The sequence below is a fragment of the Lissotriton vulgaris genome, chromosome 3_1 (genome assembly GCF_964263255.1).
Source record: "Lissotriton vulgaris chromosome 3_1, aLisVul1.2, whole genome shotgun sequence".
Classification (NCBI taxonomy): domain Eukaryota; kingdom Metazoa; phylum Chordata; class Amphibia; order Caudata; family Salamandridae; genus Lissotriton; species Lissotriton vulgaris.
In genome coordinates this window covers 1,381,895,653-1,381,917,820 of record NC_141689.1, presented here as the reverse complement: position 1 = coordinate 1,381,917,820, position 22,168 = coordinate 1,381,895,653, and the positions used below count along the sequence as shown (strand labels likewise).

At 43.8% G+C, this 22,168-nt stretch overlaps 1 protein-coding gene across 3 annotated transcripts in view; it reads left to right on the top strand.

The window, feature by feature from the left end:
• The window catches only part of LOC147727940 (stimulated by retinoic acid gene 6 protein-like), a 665,438-nt gene that overhangs the window by 609,599 nt on the left and 33,671 nt on the right, over positions 1-22,168 (top strand). For all 3 annotated transcript variants that reach the window (XM_086961854.1, XM_086961855.1, XM_086961856.1), the window contains 2 exons: positions 2,579-2,742; positions 4,136-4,282. In XM_086961854.1, coding sequence (XP_086817980.1) covers positions 2,579-2,742; positions 4,136-4,282 — 311 coding nt within the window. The remainder of the gene's footprint in view (positions 1-2,578; positions 2,743-4,135; positions 4,283-22,168) is intronic.

Genomic DNA, 22,168 nt, shown 5'->3' with positions numbered 1-22,168 from the left:
ATATATTAATAGAAATAAATTAAATATCAATACCAATAAAAAAATTATTAAAATGAATTACCAATTTAATATTATGTCATAATTAATCACTTAGAAATACAAATAAATATTAGCTATTAAACGTAATTACCTATTCATAATTAATTAACAACTAATAATTTCCAATAACAAAAACTAATTAGTAATAACATTATTACCAATTAATAATTAATTAACAGTAAATTAATTATTAATACACAAAAAGTATTGTTAATATGTAATTATTACAATTAAATTACTTCCCACCCTATTCCCCTATAAACCCACAATCCGCTACAGAAAATAAATAAATACAATTATTGTAATTATCAATTAATGAATTAATATAAATGAATTACCAATTAATAATAATTAATTACCAATTACAAATTAAGTAACAACAAATAAAAAATAAATACCAATAAATAAATAAAAATTATTTGCTTACTTACAATTAAATTACTTCCCACCCTATTTCCCTATAAACCCACAACCCGCTACGGAAAATAAATTAATACAATTAACAGAATTATCAATGAATCAATTAATAAAAATTAATTAACAATTAAGAATTAATTCAAAATGAATACCAATAAATAAATAAAAGTATTTAATGAATTACAAATAAATTACTTCCCACCCTATTCCCCTATAAACCCACAACACGCTACAGAAAAAAATTACAAAAAAATTAAATAACTTAAAATTCATTACTTAAAATAAATTACAAAAATAATATACACTTTTCACACATATACTTACATACAAAACAGTTTAAAAAATGTGATAGTATAAAAAGTTCGATATATTTTAATACCTATATTATATACTTGGATATTTTGATTTTCTATATTTTGAAAATCGATATTATATTACTTACCTTCAATTCGATATTTTTCACCACTATATTGTGTCCATTCGATATTTTGTCCATTCTATATTTTGACTTCAAAATTATGGCTATTCTATATTTTGGATTTGATATTATGTCTAGTTACCGCCAGGCATCTCACAGCCCCAATTGCACTTCTGTGTCCATAATCCAAGATGTCAATGGTATCAGAAATCACCTGTAATATTTTAGAACACATAAGTGGTGTTACTTTTTTTTAGGTCTGACGTTAGCCAAGGCCTTTCGGTTTTGCAAAAAGTATTCTTAGAAAGGCTTTCAGCCAGCCCACTTCATTCATTGGTCTGCAGTAGTGTCATTCACATTTAACTTCTGCCAACCACAACATACTGCATGAGGCAGAGGTGCAGCCCACTTCAGCTATCGTTTCCTTTCTGTGTGAGTGGCTGATTCTATACAAGCACAGTGTTGTCACCCACACGGAAAGTAGTCAGTTTCACTGCCAGGGTCTGGTGGGTCTAAGTGCTTTTTATTGAAACAATGCAATCTCCTTAGTTATTTTTAGTGGTTTTGTAATAAAAGTTTACAAACAATTATAAAGAACACCGAAAAAGCCAAAAGGCCCGCAGCCAATGCCAGACCTATTGACTTTACCAGTGCTTGTTCTTATTACAAACAGTTCTGTTGACGGTATGTGCTTGTATAAAGCTCTTGCCTTAATGAAACTTTTGCATGATACACCTTTGTATTTTAGATACGATAATAACATATTCAAGTGAGACTACCCATTTCACAATACCACCAAGTTTGATTTCTTCTTATTTGAAAACTAGTATTCTGATCAAACACCATGAATATTCGAGTGACAAATATATAAGTGTCAAATATACCAAGTAGAAGACGGCTCGGAATTTGATGTAGCTGAAGTTGAAGCACTTCAGGGACTCTAAAGACAAGAGGACACTCAGACCTGGGAGTTAAGCAATAACCATGATTGTGGGCAGTGCCAGATTAAACCCTGTGGAGGCCCCTAGACACCTCTTACAAATTATTTTCTAATATGTTTTTCATTTTACCAACCAACAATTTTAATAAACCACTATATTCCATTAATACCGTATCTTTAATGTAAAGTTTTGTTTCTTCGAGTCAATTCATTATTTTCAATCTTTTGGAAACAATATTTAAGAAAGCTCTTTCAAGATCAAATCAATATTATTGTGATACGTTGTTACGAGCCCCTAATAGAAGGGGGCCCATAGTCCGGTGACTACTTTGCCTATTTGGCAATCCGGAACTGGTTGTGGGTATCTAGTCTAAATAATGTTTTTTAGTATATCTTGTACATTAAAATCACTTAAAATTAAACTAAAAAAAACATTCCTGAAATAATAAAAACAAAAAATCCTATTTTTGTGGAAGACCATACACGTGCGCTATACAATCCTAATAGCAATCCTTGAAATAAAACTAGCCACCCCCAGAACTGGACTAAATTAAAAGGTGCAAATGGTGTCTCCTGTCCTTTGAGAGGAGGACCTTAATAACTGGCAACCCAGGTCAATCAGTGCGCCAGGAAATAATGGTTAATCCATGACAAAAGGCAAATCTGTTAATGACAAGATGAAAATCAACTGAGGCTCTTTTAACGGAACGGAGTTTGTGCTACCTGGGACTTCTGACTGGTCTGTCTCATGTTTTCTTTTACAGGAAGGCATTTAACAACTTCAATTATTTCTTCTTCTTCTACAACGTCATCCTGGGCCTGAGCGCGTGCCTGTTCAGGCTGTTTTGTAGCTTTTTCCTGGGCACCTGGCTCATCGCTCGAATTGACAGGACTATTCTGCAGAAGGGGTATGAAGGTGTCGACCTTGGTAAGTTTGAGCTCCTGAGCAATGGAGCACTTTTTGGCAGGACTACTCCTTCTGAAGGCCTCATCATCAGGTGGCGCTAGTAGTAGAGTTACCGACCCATTTAGGAATTGCAAGGTCTGCCAGAACCGTGGTCCCAGGGCCTTTAACCTGCGGCTCAGGCTACTTAAATCAACCCACATCTTTGGGTGAAGCTCCATTTGGAAATGTGGAATCACATAGGGAATTTTGGAGTGATACTTTTGATTTTCCCAGTAAGTCCTGACCTTTTCAGGGAACTCCAGGATCCCATTCTAAATTTCAAGGAAGTGGGGTTGGGGAATTTAGTTTTGAATTTTAGGGGTTTGAAATCCAGAGACTGCATAAGGCCCTAAAATGTAATCTGATTCCGGAAGGTATCTGGCTACTTCTGAGCTAATGCTATCCATACTTGCGCATTCATATCTAACATGGCAACAGTGACAGATTTAAAAAGAACTGGGCGATTTCCCCGTTTGATAAAGTCTGTGTGCCTATGGTAGGTCCCTACTGCGGGTCTGAAGAGGGGGTTCTTCCAGCAGTAATAGTCCTTGGTGGCTGGGTGTTATCACAATATTATTTATAATCAGTTATTCACACATATAGGGAAGGCAAGAGGCTACTTCAAACACTAGTGTCTGTAATCTCTAGTTTATTTGTGAAAGTATTTAATTAGCCAAACACCTTTCAATCAACACACAGAGGACATCAGTGGCTCAATTTAATCATTTCTGTGTTTATTTGTTTTGTGAAGTGTCAACATGATACATGCACCTTTGTCGAGGGATATTGTCAATTGGGGTTTAGCGTTTTAGTTCTGAATTCCACTTTTAGTACTCCACAGGCTGGCTGGTACACAGATATGATGCCTCATTGGCATTGAGGGGGTCCTTACGGCTTTTGGATGAAGGTTAAAACGTACATGTCTCCTTCATCAGAGAATTGTCCGCATACAATCGTAAAACATTGGCTTTTAAACAGGGCCACTCGAATTAAGCGATTGCGTGGCTGAGACGATTTTTGCATAGGTATAGATTTGCTGCATGTGCTACATGATTCATCACCTGCAGCATAACCTGCAGATTTGTACCCCCAAAAATAGTTTCCAGCTCAAAAGGTTCAAACGGTACTAAAAATGAAGGGACACATGTTGAAGGGAGATGGAAGGCCCTTTGCAAAGCTCCCTAATTTGCCTTCTCTTGCTGCATAATTAACTCAACCCTGCCATACAATTTGGCCCTCCCCTGCTGCATACTTCCAGGGGCCCTGCCTATAAGGTACATCATTCAACAGAAAGACATAGAGAAGCAAGAGCTTGCCTAGTCTCCATCTCCCATAACTTTGAGGTATAATACTTTATTTTCTCTTTATGTTACAGGATACAAGACGTGGATTGGTATGTTATTTGTGGACCATTACCACACGAACCCCGTACTGCTTAGCTTTTGTCACATAATGTTGACGAGAAGGAATGGAAAGGCCTTGTACTCAGCTCCTCAGTGTAAATTCTTCCGTACTTTGGCAGGTATGGTGGTCTTGTTACTAGTATGAGATTTAAAAAACAAGCAGTGTTATTTACGGATATATGAGCAATATTACTATATGTAGCCCTCTGTAAACAATACATTATACATCTGCAAAATGTCAGAAATGTATTGAATCTGTGGGAATGTCTCCTCGAAAGGAATCTACCTCTTAATTATCCCAGTGCTGTGACCATCTCCGTAGGTTATTTTACACAACACTTGAAGATTACTAGTTGACAAGAGACAACAGTAATACTTTAAAGTAGGGGCTGTGTAAAATTGTAGGCTAGAAGCTAGAGTTGGCTAAATTTTGAGCATTAAGAGTATTATACAAGTGTCATCTTGATCACTTAACCTTACCTGCACAGCTGGTGCTAACCAAAAGGTTTGCTCACTTTTTTTTAGCTCTTGTCTTACAATCTTAGAATGTGTTAATAATTTTTAACAGCACAATTCTTTCTCTTTGAGATCTTTGTCTCGATATTTATTTTCATATTACTATTGCTTGTTCATGCTCAAAACATAAAATAACATTGATAACATAAAATATGACTAAATGTCGTTACAAAAACTTGTGATTTGCAGTATTTTGTTGAGAATCCCAATGCATTTCGAGATCAACAGATCTCTTCTTCAGGGAAACTGGAAAAATATGAAACAACATCATATCAAAGTTACGTGGTTAAACAAAGTGGTTCAGTCGATTCTCTTAATGTCACTTACAGAACAACAGTTGCATGGACAAATAATGGCTTGTAACATATCAATCAGACAATATTGATGTGCAAACATAACATACTGCGTCAAATTGCCAGGTTAGTAATAGGTTTTGAAGTGAACAGTCAAGTGACCCTTAAACCAGAAAGATGAGGCGCAAATTAAATTCTAGCTGATAAAGTGCTGAAAAACAAGCTTACCAACAAAATGTGGTGTCCTAGTGTTGGTTTGAACAACGTCCGTCTGGTACCCACACTCGTACCCACTACCTTATAGGGTCCTAGCCATTCCGCCTTCAATTTACTGGAGGAAGAGGGTAGCAAGACCAGAACCCAGTCATTGACAGCCAACTATCTCCACTTCTTTCCCTTGTCGTAGAATTACTTTTACTTTTATTTCTTTTTCTCCAGATTTGAATAAGCCAGGTCCCTTAGTTTCCCAATTCAGGACTTTAGGCTCTGGGTATATTCAAGGAAACCTATAGCCTCGTCGGCTTCTTCCTTTACCCAGGCCTCTCTTGTCATCTCCAGAAGAGTCCTTGTCTTCCGTATAGCATCTCAAAGGAGGAACAACTGAGGCTACTCTGGACCTAGCTATGGACGACGTACAATGCGAGGGGAAGGAGCTGATCCCATTCATTTCCTTCACTTTGTAGCATTTTCTTTAGGGTCAACTTCAGTGTACTGTTATACCTCTCTACAAGGTCGTCAGTTTGCAGGTGATAGACTGACGTTTTAATGTGGTTAAGGCCTAAGGTTTTACACACTTCCTTCATGAGTCGGGAAACAAAAGAGGTACCCTGATCCATTAGAATCTCTTGTGGGAACCGAACTCAAGAGAAAAGCTTAATGAGTTTATCTTGCCATGTTCTGAGTGGTGGGCGCCCTTAAGGGAAAAGCCTCGAGATATTTGGTGGAATAATCCACAAGTACTAGTGTAGTGTAGTTCCTAAATTCCCAATAGGCTCTGCGTATTGGAATAAAATATCCTATAGAATTGACGTAGGACTTAGGTATACTAGGTCTCTATCAAATATATTAAACTTAATTGTGAGTGCCAGCTAGCTCAGAGGTCAATAGAAACTTTCTCAAATAAACAAGAAGGGATTCGTTTCTGACAACCGCATAAAAATAACAAATTTGTTGCCCCAAGATAAAACGTATCTTCAGTGTCGTGTAAACAATAGATAGATATTTTACTTAGTCAATCATGCATGCTTTGTTTCATCAGAGGTGCAGATAAATAGAGTATTTATTGAACAGTCTTCTTTCTCATGCAGGCAAAATTAACTGCTACAATCGTAATACTGGCTGTAAAGTATAATGCGTACAGAAAGAAGAGTATTATGAAATAATACTGTAAAAGCATGGTATGGTTTCTAAGCCATAAAATACATACATAAATAACAAAGACTAAAAGTACTCAACTGGTGCTTCTAAAATACGCCTACCCCGATGTACCTAACCTAAGTCTAGTACGAGGGAAGAAGTAAGTGAGGTGCAGCATAAGTTTAGTTTTTTTGCCAAGAATCTATCCAAGATTTCTCTTAGGGTCTAATCAGCTCCGTACCTTGGTTTAGAATGAAGGAGGTCTGGTATCTCTGTCTCGGGACTCGATTTCCCAACACCCCACAAGGGGAGCTTGGAAACACTGGAGCTGGATCTCTCGGCGAGAGAAAAAACAGCGTCTCTCTCAGTGCGTCAGCTGGACGGTCGGCTTCTTTCGGCACTTGCTGTAGCGAGCTGCGTCGGGCAAGTAGATAGTCGAACTGCTCCAAACCACCGTGTGCTTTGCTAGGGCAAGTGTGGGCATATTTATACCTTGAAGGTGCCTGGTTTGACATATAGTCGGACATAATAACATCACCAAAGAACCCCAAGGAATGGTAGTTCTTTGAAAACGCCATGATTTCTAGGAAAAAATCAATATTCAAGAAAGGGGATGTCCCTGACTGCTGAAGCCGAGTTTTTCAAGAATTCGTTGTGGCTTTTCGGAACTAGTGGAAGTAGCCATTAAGCATGGGCGGAAAGTCCATTCTGCTCGCGGTTTTTGCGGATTTTTGGTAAATTCGCAATCCGCGAACTCTCGCGAATTTACCCAAAATCCGCAAATTCGCACGCAGCGGATTTTTTTTCTTGGTGATACAATATTGCGGCGTGCGGCGTTCACTTACCGTCATTCAGCGTTTGCCGAGTTGTTTTTCTCGAAATTTTGCGAGTGCAGCGCCATTTTGGATCTTGCTGCGGGATCCCGCGGGAGTTTGGCGACGCATCGCGAGAGTTTGCAATTGCGAACATGTAGGTGCGGCGGGCAGCAACAATCTCGCACTCGCGAAATTACAAAATTTGCAATTCTGCACAAGAAATCCACTAGCAAGCAGCATAGACCTTCTGAAAATGATGATTTTTATCAGAATAACTCCTCAGGTTGACATTTGCCTGCACTTTTTTGGATTTGAGGCCTTTTGACTTTCTTTGGATCACTTTTGGATTAGAAATCAACTTTCACAAGTAAGTTTGTTTGGAGCATTACAGTTGCTGTTCTGCAGAAAAACGAGTTTTGCAAAACTGAAAGCACTCAGCAGGTGCAAAAGTTCACTCATAATTAGTAACCATTCCCTGTAGTACTTCCTGAGGGGCCCCTCCAGAGTTCAGTTGCCTATGTTTGTTTGGGGCATTACAGTTGCTGTTCTGCAGAAAAACGAGTTTTGCAAAACTGAAAGCACTCAGCAGGTGCAAAAGTTCAAACTCATCATTAGTAACCATTCCCTGTAGTGCTCCCTGACTGGGGCCCCTCCAGAGTTCAGTTGCTAGTTGCAACAATTCTATGACCCTGCTCTGACCCTCACAGCAGGCTCATAGAATGGCTACAAGTAGGCCACAAAGGTCCTGGAAAACAAATTGCACTGCAACAGAAAGCAAATTACAGATAATGAAGCAGGTGCCAGACTGGAATTTTAAAACAGTGACACATTAATAAATCAACCCCAAATTAATTCATGTCAGTTGAAGCAGGGCAGGTGTGCTTGCTTTCCCCCCCCCATAATCTACAGTGATGAACCAGAGGGTGGCATTGATGTACCAGAGGGTGGCATGGGTGAAACAGGGTGGCAGTGGTGAAACAGAGGGTGCTGTGAACCTGTGATGATGAACCAGACGTAGAAACAACATAGTCGCGACCGTTGCGAGCCGACAAGTAAGTTCGCAATTGCGAACTGGTACAAAACCCTCGCGAACTGGCAGAAACCCTTGCGAACACAAAAAAAATCTGCAAATTCGCGAGAATTCGCGGATTTTGCGGATTGCGAGTTCGCAAATACGCAAATTCGCGAACGCCAGATTCGCAAAATTCGCCCATGCTTAGTAGCCATGCCTGTATTTGGACTGCATGGGATATGTCTAAATATGGGTATGATTTCTATGCCTATATAAGGGCAAGGTGATTTCTACCTATATAAGGGCATGAATCGGGAAAATTACACTAGGGTCCTAAAATGCTATACAACACTAGGGCATATTGATGTCCTTTTCTAGTCCTTGGTAGAGGACCAAATAGGTCCATCCACACCCGTTCAAAGGGGTTCCCTATAATTGGTAAAAGTTGTAAGGGTATCGGAGGAGGTTTGTAAGGGTTTCGTTTCTGAGAGACTGTACACTCCTGACAGTATTTTTTTATGTCCCAATACACCCCCAGCCAGTAGAAGTGTTTTAATACTTCTCTGTGTGGTTTTCTCTGCTCCTGTATGACCAGCCATCAGATTGGAATGCGCAAAGAAGAGTATCTGCTCTCTAAAGGGTAACGGTACTAGCAGTTGGGGGGCATCTTCTTCTGCGCCGTTTCAGAAGGGTTGGGTCATTTGTTTGGGCAAACCTGAAATTCCTGTCCAGGAGCCATGGTTCAGGGGAGACCAGGGCTGGCTCAGGTGTTTTCTTAGAGACGCCCCACTCTTTCCTCCTCCCCTGAGTATGTACATTAGTTAGAAACATCCCCAAAAACCCAGGGTTATCGGTCTCTATAATCAGCTCTTTGGGGAGAACGGCCATTACCCCCACCCTAATGAGAGAGGGAGACCCATCTATAGGGGTAAGAAACACTTTGGCCACTGGATATGGTTTAATGTCCCCGTGCACACACCGTATGCGCACCAAGGCCTCAGGTATAACTTGAGAGGCCTGAACTAGTTCTCCATGTATGACAGACTGCCGACATCCTGAGTCCAGCAAGGCACAAACCCATCATTCATTCACCTGTGCACTGACATGGAATGTGCTCCCCAGTTCTGCTGCATACAGAATCGACTTTGGTATATAGCCGATCTCCATCGGCTCCTCAGTGGGCTTTTTGTTGCAGCATATTCGGGCAATGTGGCCCAAGTCACCACACTCGAAACACTGAGGACTTCGATGTACAGGAGCTTCTGGTTGGTAGGGTCTGTGCTTCGGAGGCTCTGGCACAGACCAGGGGGTTGCCTTTCTTCTCCCCCCCTCCCCGGGGCGGGACAAATTGTTCGTTCTGGCTCCCAAAGGAAGGTACGAGACTGTGCCCGAGAAAATGTAGTAGCCATCACCACTGCCTGTTTAGTGGTGGGTGTGCCGGCATAACCACCTTTGAGTGTTGTACGGAAGGACCTTTAAGTAATGCTCTAAATAGATATGGTCCATGATTTCCTCCTTAGTGCTTTCTATGGGTTTCAGACATTTATCTGCTGCAGCTTTGAGGCACTAAAACAAGGTTTTAGGGTTCTCCCCGGGGGCTCCCTTTTCTTTCCGGAAGCGAACCCGGTATGCTTTGGCGTACATCCCCAAATGATCTAGAATGATGACTTTGATATCTCCATATGGGGTGTCACCATTCGGGTTCGCCACCTGATAGGCGGCCTGGGCTTCACCCGTTAGGTAAGGTACCAAAAAGAAGGGCCATTTTGCAATAGGCCAACCACAGGCTTGGGCAGCACGCTCAAAGTTAAGGAGGGAAGCATCCGGGTCTTCCCCCACAATGTACTTCTGTAGAGATATACCGGGTGGGCCCTGAGGGATGCTTTTGGCTTCTCGTCCTCTGGAAGTGACTTGGGCTTGATCTTCTAAAGACATTCCATTTCTGTGGTCATTGTGTGTTTGAAAATGCCCCAGTAGGCCTGGGCCGAAGACATCTGGCGTCCTACCGCCCATTCCAATTTCTCTAATGATCACATCCAGGATATATTGACTCTGAGTATTTGCAATGCGATTTCAAAGCTCAGTTCAGCCACAAAGTTCAGTTCAGGAAGGATCAATTGAATGTGAATTGTCAGAGCAAAATGTCCAAAATACTCTCTCCCAGTCATTAGCAGCCAAATATGTCCATTCAGTTGAGGAGTACCTTCGACAGTGTGCTCTGGCTCTCTTTGATTTCCTTACTGCTGGCTCCCTCATTATTGTCACTCAGGTCAGATCCTTCAGTATCTTCTGAGATAATGTGTAGTACCTGCACTTCAGACAAGCTGTGTCTCCCTCTCTCCTGTCTTCTTAGCCACCGGTCTCCAGGCACTACTTGTGTTACTGCTGCACTAGGCCCTTTGCCAGGGTCTGCACATTTATTAAAAAGAACTTAATAGATTTTCCCTAAACTACTAACAAGAGTACAGAGGCCCAAGTCTGCTGAAGGAGCGTAAGGTTGTTATTCAGTAAAACATGAGCAATGGTATCTTGTCTGAAAGCCTCCTGTGCATTTGACGCCACCAACAGGTCATCAATGTATTGAACCAAAACTGAGTGACGGTCTCATATTAGTAAGAGGTCATTAAAGCTTAAACAGTAGGGCTTAGGAGTTATGTAAGTCAATTTCATATCTATGAGTACATTTAGACAACCTTTCATAAGCCTGTCCAGCATGTCTAGTTATATCTTTACACATGAACTAAAGTTCATATCAATAGGCTTTTAGTTGGGACATGGCAAGATTTCCAAGTATCATTGTAACGGGCTCGGGAAGGGAGGTGGGAGGACTGGTGGACCCCTGATTGTACTTCCCCTTCTACCCTACAGACTGGAACAGCGAGGGATGATTGGGAGCTTCAGCAGGACACGAGCGAAGAAGCGTCCCCGGGTTCCTTTAAGTGGGCGTGTGGAGACGAAGAGGAGTTCCCGCCTACTGATGACGTCTACTCTCCCGGATGGATGAATACGGGGGAAGTCCTCTACACGGCATGTGACGACACCGGAAGAGCGAGGACCGGACCAGGCGAGGAGAGGAAAACAGAGACGCGAGACGAGGACGGAGGAAGCGAAAGACCCGACTGTGGAGGAAAGCCAGGAGGCCAACGACCCTACGTTCCGCCGTGCCATACTCCCGAGGGAGGAGTATGGCTTAGCCAGGTACGGCGGCGTTTGGCGGGCTAGCTGGGGAGGAAAGGTGCCCGTGTAGATAGTGTATAGCTACCTTAGTGTGTGTCTGTCCTCCGTATTTCCCAAGCCCCTCTTCCCGTTACCCATTCCTATTACCTTGTTCCTTACCCCTACTCCGCACGACTCTCCTCCCTCTCCTGAGCACAATAGACTGGCTGTAGTAATACGGGTGCACCTTCACAAACACCGGGTCCCCTTGGGTGTTAACTGAGAAGAGACCAGTGGCTAACGGCCTCCCTCTGTCCTTCTTCTCTCCCCATAATCGGGTTCCTGAGACCTTACTCCAGTGAAAGACGACCCCGGAGGAAGGCCAGCGCCCAGGGACAAAAAGGCAGCGAAGACCTCCACCACGGATAACTCAGACTTTGCGAGGGAGAGACTAACCTACAGAACACGTCGAACTATAAAAATAAAGCCCAGTTTAAAAAAGTATTCTAGTCAGCCTATTACTGCTGCAGCACCCGTTCCTACCCTTGAGTCTGTCCTTAGCACCCCTCCCACGCCTACAGTGGTGTCAGAAGTGGGATCTTGCCCCTCCGTGACAGAGGCGGCCATGGAACAAGTGGTGCAGCAGCTCATAGAGGGACAGCAGAAATTAGAATGGGCCATCGGTCAACAGATGTCAACGGCGGAAGCTGACCGCGACTTGTTTAAAAAAACCATATCAGCCCAAATCGAGGGTCTGCAAAAAGTAGTACAGAGCCCCGGACTACCTGTTCCACTGGAGAGACGGAGTTTTGGTCCCCATCCTTCAGGAATGCAGTTACAAAAATACGTACCAGGAGAAGACCCCGACGCCTTTCTCCTCAATTTTGAGCAGGCAGCTAGAGCATGTGGGTGGCCTGAGGAGAAATGGCCTTTCTTCCTAGCACCCCTGTTATCTGGTGAGGCACAAGCAGCCTACCAAGTAGCCAACCATGCGGGGGTAACTCCATATGCAACAATTAAGGCGGTGATCTTAGATCATTTAGGACTAGATGCTGAAGCCTACAGACTGCGATTCAGAAAAGAGAAGGGAATCGCTGGTGAACACCCTAAGACTTTGTATCTGCGACTAAAGATGGCCGCTGATAAGTGGTTGAAACCCGAGAGTAGGAGTAAGGAGGAAGTGATGTCCAGCATATACCTGGAGCAATTTATGGAGGCGTTGCCTTATGGTACACAGCGGTGGCTCAGACAGCATTCAGGCCTTACCGCTGAACAGGCCATTGAGATGGCTTCGAACTATAATAGAGCCATGCCCCGTACTTTTCCCTGGGAAACGGACAAAGGTCCCAAAGGAACCCCAGGAATAGCGAAACAGGAGAAGAAACCGAAACAAGCACCAGAGGCATTGAAGATACGCCCCATGAGATTTGAGACCGCAGTGTTTCGAGTGTGGGGAGTGGGGGCACATAGCCAGAATGTGCCCCCGGAAAAGACCAACAGAAGAACCTATGGAGGTCGGTTACATCCCGAAGGCCGTGATGTATACTGCAGAGATGGGACCGTCATTTTACGTAAGGGTACAAGTGAACAGTAAATGTGTGAAAGCCCTTTTAGATTCCGGCTACAAACAGTCGGTTATTAAGAAGCAGTTAGTCCGACCCTCCCAGTTAGGCCCCAACCTGGTGGTACACATTAGATGCGTACACGGCGACGTGAAACCCTACCCTGTGGCTCAACTTTCCATAAGACCCCTGGGAGGGATCCCCTGTACAGTAAAGGTGGGAGTAGTGGATTCTTTGCCTGAAGACCTGATTCTAGGGGTGGATAATCCTGATTTTCTGAGTCTCTTCAAGAAAAAGATAGAACAGTCAAGAGGAATATACTTAACTACAGAACCCTGGGAGTTAGATCGGGGTTTCAAATTCGCCCAAAGCAATGATCCAACCCTTCTGAATGCATGGGAGGCAGCTCACCTGGGGGAGACCACATTGAGACAAGGTTACCCCAGATTTCGAATCATAAACGACCTGTTGTACAGGGAAGGAAAAGCAGACGATCCTCCTCAACTAGTTGTTCCAAACGACTTTCGAGAACAGATACTGTTCTATGCCCACACCCATTTAACAGCAGGACATGGTGGAGCTGAGAAAACTCTACAGAATATCACCAGACTGTTCTTCTGGCCTGGTATTTATAAAGCAGAGGAGGTCTATTGTCGCCAATGCGAAGTATGCCAAAAGAAAAACATGTGCAGACCACCTGCAGTACCCCTTCAACCGCTTCCCATCATTGGAAACCCCTTTGAGAGGGTGGGAATGGATCTTATCGGCCCCCTTCCTCGTACAACTAGGGGACACACCTACGCTCTAGTTGTTGTGGACTACAACACCAGGTTCCCCGAAGCTTTTGCCCTCAGCGCTCCTACAACCAGAAATGTGGCGGATAAATTAATCGAACTGTTCTCAAGAGTAGGGTTCCCCAGGGAAATACTTACGGATCAGGGAACTCCTTTCATTTCTAAAATGATGGCTGAGGTATGCAAAACCTTAGAACTAAGGCATATACGAACCTCAGCTTACCATCCCCAGACGGATGGGTTGGTTGAGAGGTACAGTCGCACACTTAAGACAACCCTCAAAAAAATGCTAACAGCAGAGAACAAGGACTGGGACAAGTTATTGCCTCTGGCTCTCTATGTCCTAGGAGCTCAGGTACAGAGCAGTTTAGGATATTCTCCATTCGAGCTGTTATACGGGCGTCTGCCAAGGTCCCTCTTAGAAATAACAAAGGAAGCCTGGGAGAAGGAGGAGATGGCAGAACAAAGATCTCTGTTAGAGTACACTAATCAGTTGAAATCCAGGTTAGGGAAGCTAAGGGACCTGGCGTACTCCAACTTGGAGAAATCCCAAGAGAGTCAGAGATACCAATATGACAAGGGCAAGAAATGGAGGGTCTTGAACAAGGGAGATTGGGCATTGGTACTTCTTTCATCGTCCACTCAAAAATTCAGAAGCGAATGGAAAGGGCCATATGAAGTGGTAGAGACTATAGGAAAAACAACTTATCGCCTACAAGTCACCCCAGGAAGACAACAAACCTTTCATATCAATATCCTGAAGAAATGGATAGGGTCCCCTCCCAAATCAGCAAACCTAACGTTGCCAACAGCAGACGAAGGCACTACTCTGGAGATGCTCCCCATCAACCCAGAATTGACAACATCTGAAAAAGGAGAACTCCTACATAGACTGCAAAAGTTCTCACCTATATTTTCGGATGTTCCCGGTCGAACACATCTAGCAGAACACTGCATAGACACGGAACCAGGCAAGGTAGTCAAACAGAGAGCCTACCGTATTCCGGCGGCACGAAGAGTTGATGTGAAAAAGGAAGTCAGGGACATGCTTCAACTAGGAGTCATCAGACCCTCATGAAGCAACTGGGCCTCACCCATAGTGATGGTACTAAAACCGGATGGGTCCACCCGGTTTTGTGTGGACTTTCGCGCTTTAAACGCTATATCCTCTTTCGATGCGTTTCCGATTCCCAGAGTGGATGAGTTAATAGAGAGGATAGGAGAAGCCAGGTACATCACAACTCTAGATTTAACCAAGGGTTATTGGCAGGTTCCACTAAGGGAAAAAGACAGACACAAAACAGCCTTTGCCACCGACGATGGATTATTCGAGTTCACAGTACTACCTTTTGGACTCCATGGAGCCCCAGCAACATTCCAGAGACTAATGAACACGGTGTTGGCTCCACACACCGAGTATAGTTCAGTGTATCTAGATGATATCGTCATCTTTAGCAAAACATGGAAGGGACACCTAGAACACTTAGAACGTATACTACTGGACTTGCAAACTGCCGGTTTACACATTAACTCAAAAAAATCAAGGGCGGCTTTTCCCAGAGTAAAGTATCTGGGGTTCATGCTGGGAGAGGGGGTCATCGCCCCTCAAGAGGAAAAGATAAGAGCTATCACGAGTACGCCTTTTCCATCTTCAAAAAAAGAACTCCGGGCTTTTCTAGGGCTAATAGGTTATTACCGGCGGTTCATCATGAACTTTGCTGAGATTGCCGCCCCTTTAACTGATCTCCTGAAAAACAACGCCAAGAACAGCATAGGGAAATGCCCGTCCAAGGAAGCCACCACAGCCTTTGAAGTGCTAAAGAGGGCCATTACCTCAAGCCCTGTGTTAATACCACCTGACTTTGAGAAAACTTTCTCCCTGTCTACCGACGCCTCTGATGTTGGCATAGGGGCCGTTCTGTCACAAACGGGTGAGGATGGGTTGGAACACCCCATCCTCTTCATAATCAGGAAACTCCACCCCAGGGAATGTAAATACCCAACAGTCGAGAAGGAATGTCTGGCGATTCACTGGGCTGTGGACAAGTTGAGATATTACCTGGAGGGCAAAACATTCACTCTCTTCTCAGACCACGCACCCCTGCATTGGATGCAGAAAACATGACTCAGAATTCCAGGGTGTTACAATGGTTTTTGTTTCTCCAACCCTTTTCGTTCCAGATAGTACACAAAAAAGGGACAGACAATGGCAACGCAGACTATCTGTCGAGGGCGCCCATTCTCCCCGATCGGGAGAATCCAGGGGGGGAGGAGTGTAACGGGGTCGGGAAGGGAGGCCGGGAGGACTGGTGGACCCCTGATTGTACTTCCCCTTCTACCCTACAGACTGGAACAGCGAGGGATGATTGGGAGCTTCAGCAGGACACGAGCGAAGAAGCGTCCCCGGGTTCCTTTAAGTGGGCGTGTGGAGACGAAGAGGAGTTCCCGCCTACTGATGACGTCTACTCTCCCGGATGGATGAATACGGGGGAAGTCCTCTACATGGCGTGTGACGACACCGGAAGAGCGAGGACAGGACCAGGCGAGGAGAGGAAAACGGAGACGCGAGACGAGGACGGAGGAAGCGAAAGACCCGACTGTGGAGGAAAGCCAGGAGGCCAACGACCCTACGTTCCGCCGTGCCATACTCCCGAGGGAGGAGTATGGCTTAGCCAGGTACGGCGGCATTTGGCGGGCTGGCTGGGGAGGAAAGGTGCCCCTGTAGATAATGTATAGCTACCTTAGTGTGTGTCTGTCCTCCGTATTTCCCAACCCCCTCTTCCCGGTACCCGTTCCTATTACCTTGTTCCTTACCCCTACTCCGCACGACTCTCCTCCCTCTCCTGAGCACAATAGACTGGCTGTAGTAATACGGGTGCACCTTCACAAACACCGGGTCCCCTTGGGTGTTAACTGATAAGAGACCAGTGGCTAACGGCCTCCCTCTGTCCTTCTTCTCTCCCCATAATCGGGTTCCTGAGACCTTACTCCAGTGAAAGACGACCCCGGCGGAAGGCCAGCGCCCAGGGACAAAAAGGCAGCGAAGACCTCCACCACGGATAATTCAGACTTTGCGAGGGAGAGACTAACCTACAGAACACGTCGAACTATAAAAATAAAGCCCAGTTTAAAAAAGTATTCTAGTCAGCCTATTACTGCTGCAGCACCCGTTCCTACCCTTGAGTCTGTCCTTAGCACCCCTCCCACGCCTACAATCATTTTGTCTAATTCTAGTTTAAATTTGGTCACATCTACTGTCTTATCTCTCTCTGGGGCTTAAATATTACTTCCACTTGGTCCGGGATTACCACTACCAGTATAGTGTAGCTCTCAGTGTACCCTTTCATGCAGGACTTACGCTGTTTACAGATAACATATACTCTGGGCTTGGTGGCAAACTGACTCTGTACACCCCCACCGAATATGTCAGCCTATGTTTTCGCATTAGCTAGTTCGCAGTGATTCTAGAATCTCCTGTTATCAGAGAGATTCGTTTGTTGTCGTGCTTGCTTGTTTTTCTCTCAGAAAGATACACAGAAGGAACAGTTGAGCGTGTTTATCAAATCATTTTGTACCGTTGTTCTTAACATGTAAAAAAAAGTGTGCTGCTACAACTGTAATACTGTAACAGAGATGTAGGACCATCACTACAGTGAATAGAAAGAAATAGGATTGTTCTACCATTTTGTAATAGTCATGAACGCATACATGAATATAAAATGCATTTATAAAATAAATTGCGTACTCCTAAAATGCCTGTCTAGGTGTACCTAAGTGTACCTAGCATGTGAGTAGGTGTGAAAGAAACTACGTTTAAGAGCCTAAGTCTAAGAGCCTAAGTCTAAGAGCCAAGAATCCCACTAGGATTTAGTCGAACCCCCATATCTGAATAGTGAGAGTGTGGGACCTCGTCCTGGACTTGAGTTGGACACCCCGCAAGGGTTCATCAGACCACTGTCAGCTGGAGCGATGGCATGTCGGAGCTGCAGCGTCTCTGGTCAGTGTGTCGGCCTTGAAGACGCGGTTCCCTCCTCCTTACTGATTGCAAGAGGTGCTGTATTTATACAGTCTATGTGTGTATGTTCCCCATTGTTCAGTATGAGGATGACGTTGGGGATTAAATCTTGTGCGTCGATGTGAGAGGTGAAGTGGACCTCCTGTAGAGTGTACTCATAAATTCTTCCTATGTGCTAAGGATGACGTCTTAGCAATATAGATTGGGAAAAACCCACCCTCGGCATGGAACTAGGTGAAAGGTTTAGTTCATAAAAGGCAACAGTCCTTATAAGGCGTTATGTCCATATAAGGCAGTCTGTCCATGTTTGGAGTTATGTCCTTATAAAGCCTCGTTCATATGAAATGACGGGGAGACGATGGGAAAGTGTACAATGTTCCCTAGACCTGTATCAGGGTACAGATATGAAATATAACACCCACTCCACCTTTTTAAAAAAAAATGTTTAATGCCTGCATGTGTTTCTCATGATTGTTTAACATTTTCTTAATAGAAACTCATTGCGTTGTCATACATGTAATTTGACTGCATTGCATTCGTTATTAACACCCACTCCACCTTATACTTAACAATGGTAATACACGTTTGAGATACACATTTATAACGGTGTCAGTGCATATAATTATCAAGCAATCATTTAAAATGTTTCTAAAAATGTTAACATTTCGGCCTTATCACTGAACTATACAAACTGCTTATTCCTACCCCAGAGACACACCACATGGCAGGGCAGAGACGCTGGGAACAGGAGCTGGGGAGAACCTTAACGACCCAAGAATGGAGATCGATTTATTATAGGGCCAACCACACAGCGAGGAATGCAGCAGGCAGGGAATCGGCGGTGAAAGTAGCCACATATTGGTACCTCACCCCGGCGAGGCTTCACAGGGGCAATCCATCCCGGAGCGCGTCCTGTTGGAGGGGATGCGGGGAAATAGGTAGGCTAACGTATCTCTTATGGGAATGCACAGAACTTAAGGAGTACTGGACCACAGTCCTCAACTACATAGATAGTTCCCTGGACACTGAAATCCCGAGGTTTCCGGCCTACACGATTCTGGGCCTCCCGAACGCACTTACTTTCCCTCTGAAATCCTATAGGGGGCGACAAATGGGCCGCACGATACAGGCCGCCTCCCAGCATATACTCTCTCTCTGGGGGTCCAGCACGCGGCCCACTCACACGGGCTGGTTGTACAGACTTTGGTTTACACTAGGGATGGAGCGTATTCAAGCTACACTTACACAAACTACAGCTACATTCCACACGGTCTGGAAGCCACTGCTCACTCTTCTTTCCCAGGAGTTCAATGAAATCACGTGCCCTAGGTACCTCAGCTTACTGCGCCTGACAGAATTACAGGTTGAAGCCACGAAGCCCGAGGCGAAAGCACCGTGAATCGCCTTACTTAACACAGCCCCTATTCGCACGATTCGGCACACTGGTTGGGGTGGGGGGGAGTTTTGGTTATTGGTTGGGAGGGTTGTTCTTCTTCTTCCTTTTCATGTGCTTGCTAGCTAAAACGCACAGAAGGTTACCTGATGATACCGCAATTCATGGGAGTGACGCAAAAGGAGAGCGATCACGAGATTCTCCACACTTTATGAGTTACTTGTTGGGTCCTATGTTGTGGTTCCTCCTACAGGTTGGCTACTTTTATTTGTCTCCGCAATATAGCTTTGTACTTTCTGTGATGTTTGCTTTGCCTGAAACTAATAAAACAAATTTAAACATAAAATTTCATTTAAAAACAGTTTAAAAAACGAGGAAATATGTTCTGTGTGAAAATATAACAATTGTAGTAAAGTTCCGCAAATCACAGTTCTAAATGAGTTCGATCACACAAGTTGAACTACTGTAAGCGTACTTAGAAGACCATGCTTTGGTATGGATAGTGTCAATTTGAAAAAAGTTATTTTGAGTAAAAAGAAGGGGAACGAAAAAAAAAACGTAATTTGTTCCCAGCACACGCTGAGCCAGATTCAGATTATATGTCCTGGCTGGGGAACATAATATTGTTTTTGCCTGCTGTCGTTGGGGACAAACATTGTAGTACCTCACAAAGCACGTCAAGTGTGCATAGATAAAACTCCTCAGTGCTGCCAACAGTTGTTGCCTTGAGCGCTACAGGGATCATACACCGCAAAACGCCAGCAAATATAAGGACAGAGACCAACACCAGAGCGTTTTTCCGTTTGAACATGTTTAAGATACACTAATGCATTTGAGGCACACAAGGGATTAATACTGACATATTTGTCAGTCCATGCAGGTTTGCCCCTGACGAAGGCACTAATCAGGTGCCGAAATGCATTGGGCTTTATAAAGATTGTGCAATCAAGAGATATGTTAATTATTTGCAACAAAATTACAATTCAGTCCATGTAAATAGCATTTGCATCTATGAGAATACATTTGTTGAAAGACGAAATTTCAATGAAAATGGATTGAACATTGAATAAAACAAAATACATGAAGGATAAAAACATGGTATATTGTGAATTAATCTGATTAATCATAATCAAGTGCGGAAGCATCTAGTGAACAGTGCGTGACTAGTGGTGTCCACAGACCCACTTTAACCTAACTCATTAACAAGGAGTGACAATCCTTATTAGTCACTGCACCAGTGGATGAACTTAACAAATTGGAATACAACGGAGTGCACCACACAAACCCAATTTCATAACAGTTGTTGGTGAGGCAGCCGGTGCTGTATTCGTTACCTCGGTGCCAAGGGTGGAGCTGAAATCCAACTCGGTCAAGGGCACCTGCGAATCCTCGAGGAATGCATGCGCTAAGATGGAAATACACTGGGGACAGAGTCGAGCATGGGACCGGCCTGGAGTCTAAGTCTGCTGGCGTATCCATTAGAGGTGTCAGACAGATGTCCAACTCACATTCTCCTCCGCAAAACAAGCATTGGAAAACAGGTACGATGCAGTCTTCGAAGGCTGGTCTGAATGACAGGAACCAAAAAGCACTTAGTTCTCGAAGGCGAGGCACACCCAGATGTTGTACCATGCACTCACGGTATATCTTTCCAGGAGAGCTTTTGCAATCTCGCTGATGGATGGTCTGTCCAGTGCGAAGCAGGTAAACGACAATCAGGATTCCAGCAATAGCAAGCAGGATCAGAAGTAGACCCCCCAAAATGCTTCCGAATATGGAGTGTATAAAGTTAGCAACAACTCCGAGGATAGTCTGGAAGGTGTGAAGGAATCCCGACCCTATGGTTTTAAATAATGTACAATACCGCTCGTATCTGCAATATTCACGATACGACCCACCATTTCTGCAAAATGTCGGGGTCAGTTTGTACAGATTGGCGCCTGTATCTCTGTCGAGGTCCTTGCAACTTGAAGTACAAAGGTTTCTCTTGCAGAGGTCAATGGAACCGTTTGCTGTAAAAGCATGTCTTTAATTCTGCTCAAAGCATCAAACTGTATAAAGGAAACGTTCAGTGAAGGCTATAGCGGCTCCTCCCTGACTGCATTTGTCAGAGGGAACAAAACTTGCGTACAGCAAGTAACCCTGGTGTTCACGGTGACCAGATAGGCAATGCCCGGAAGCATCCCACAACAACCTTGATTGTTCAGCATCAAGTAACTCTCATTCGAAAGTAACTCGAATACTGGTGTGATCATGACAGCTGGAGTTCCTTTCATGTGGCAAGACAGATTCTAAACTAAACCATTACAGGCCCGTATAAAACGATATCTTGGCACATGAGAGAACCGCTTAAAGCGCTCTTGCAGTTAGTACCACTAAGAAACACTTCTTGACTCACACTCCGGCATCAAAATCTATATGGTAAACACCAGGATCTCATAATATATTATTTACCCAATTTTTCATATTTTTCTGCCTGCCTTTGTTCAAGGCAATAGTGAAACTGGAAGGTCGTGACCGGGAGAGTGATTGGCCATGGATTAGCCACTCTGTGAATGGTAATTCAGCCACTGTGAATGGAAGCCTGTCCAGTTTTTCAGTTTGCAGCATTGTATATTTAGCTCAGTTTTGTGCCATTTCTATCTGTGTATCAGTTAGATTGTATTCTGAAAACAGAGACATACTGTTTATAAAACGCCAAGGCACAAAGCCTGCACGCAAAGATTGTAGTGTCCAGCTCAATAACATAATAGAACATAACTGAGATTGGCCGTGATGTAATATGGCTAAATCCTGTTCCAGTATGTCAATAGCAGAAGATACAATGTTCCCCAATGAATATACTCTTGAGGTCAAAGTTGTTAACCCATTATCCACCAGAGCTAAAGCTTTTTCTAAGTTTATACGGTCTATATTCCGTATTCTCTCTGCGGCTTCTTCTTGGGAAATCTTCCAGATTTCACTATAGGCAGCATAAATGCCTGCATATATGAAACATCTTTGACGTTGTTTCCTAGGTCCTAGTAAAAAGTCCCTAAGATCCATGTCTTGTGAGATAAGTGATGTTTCACTTCTGCAGGTGTTGAGGTTTCT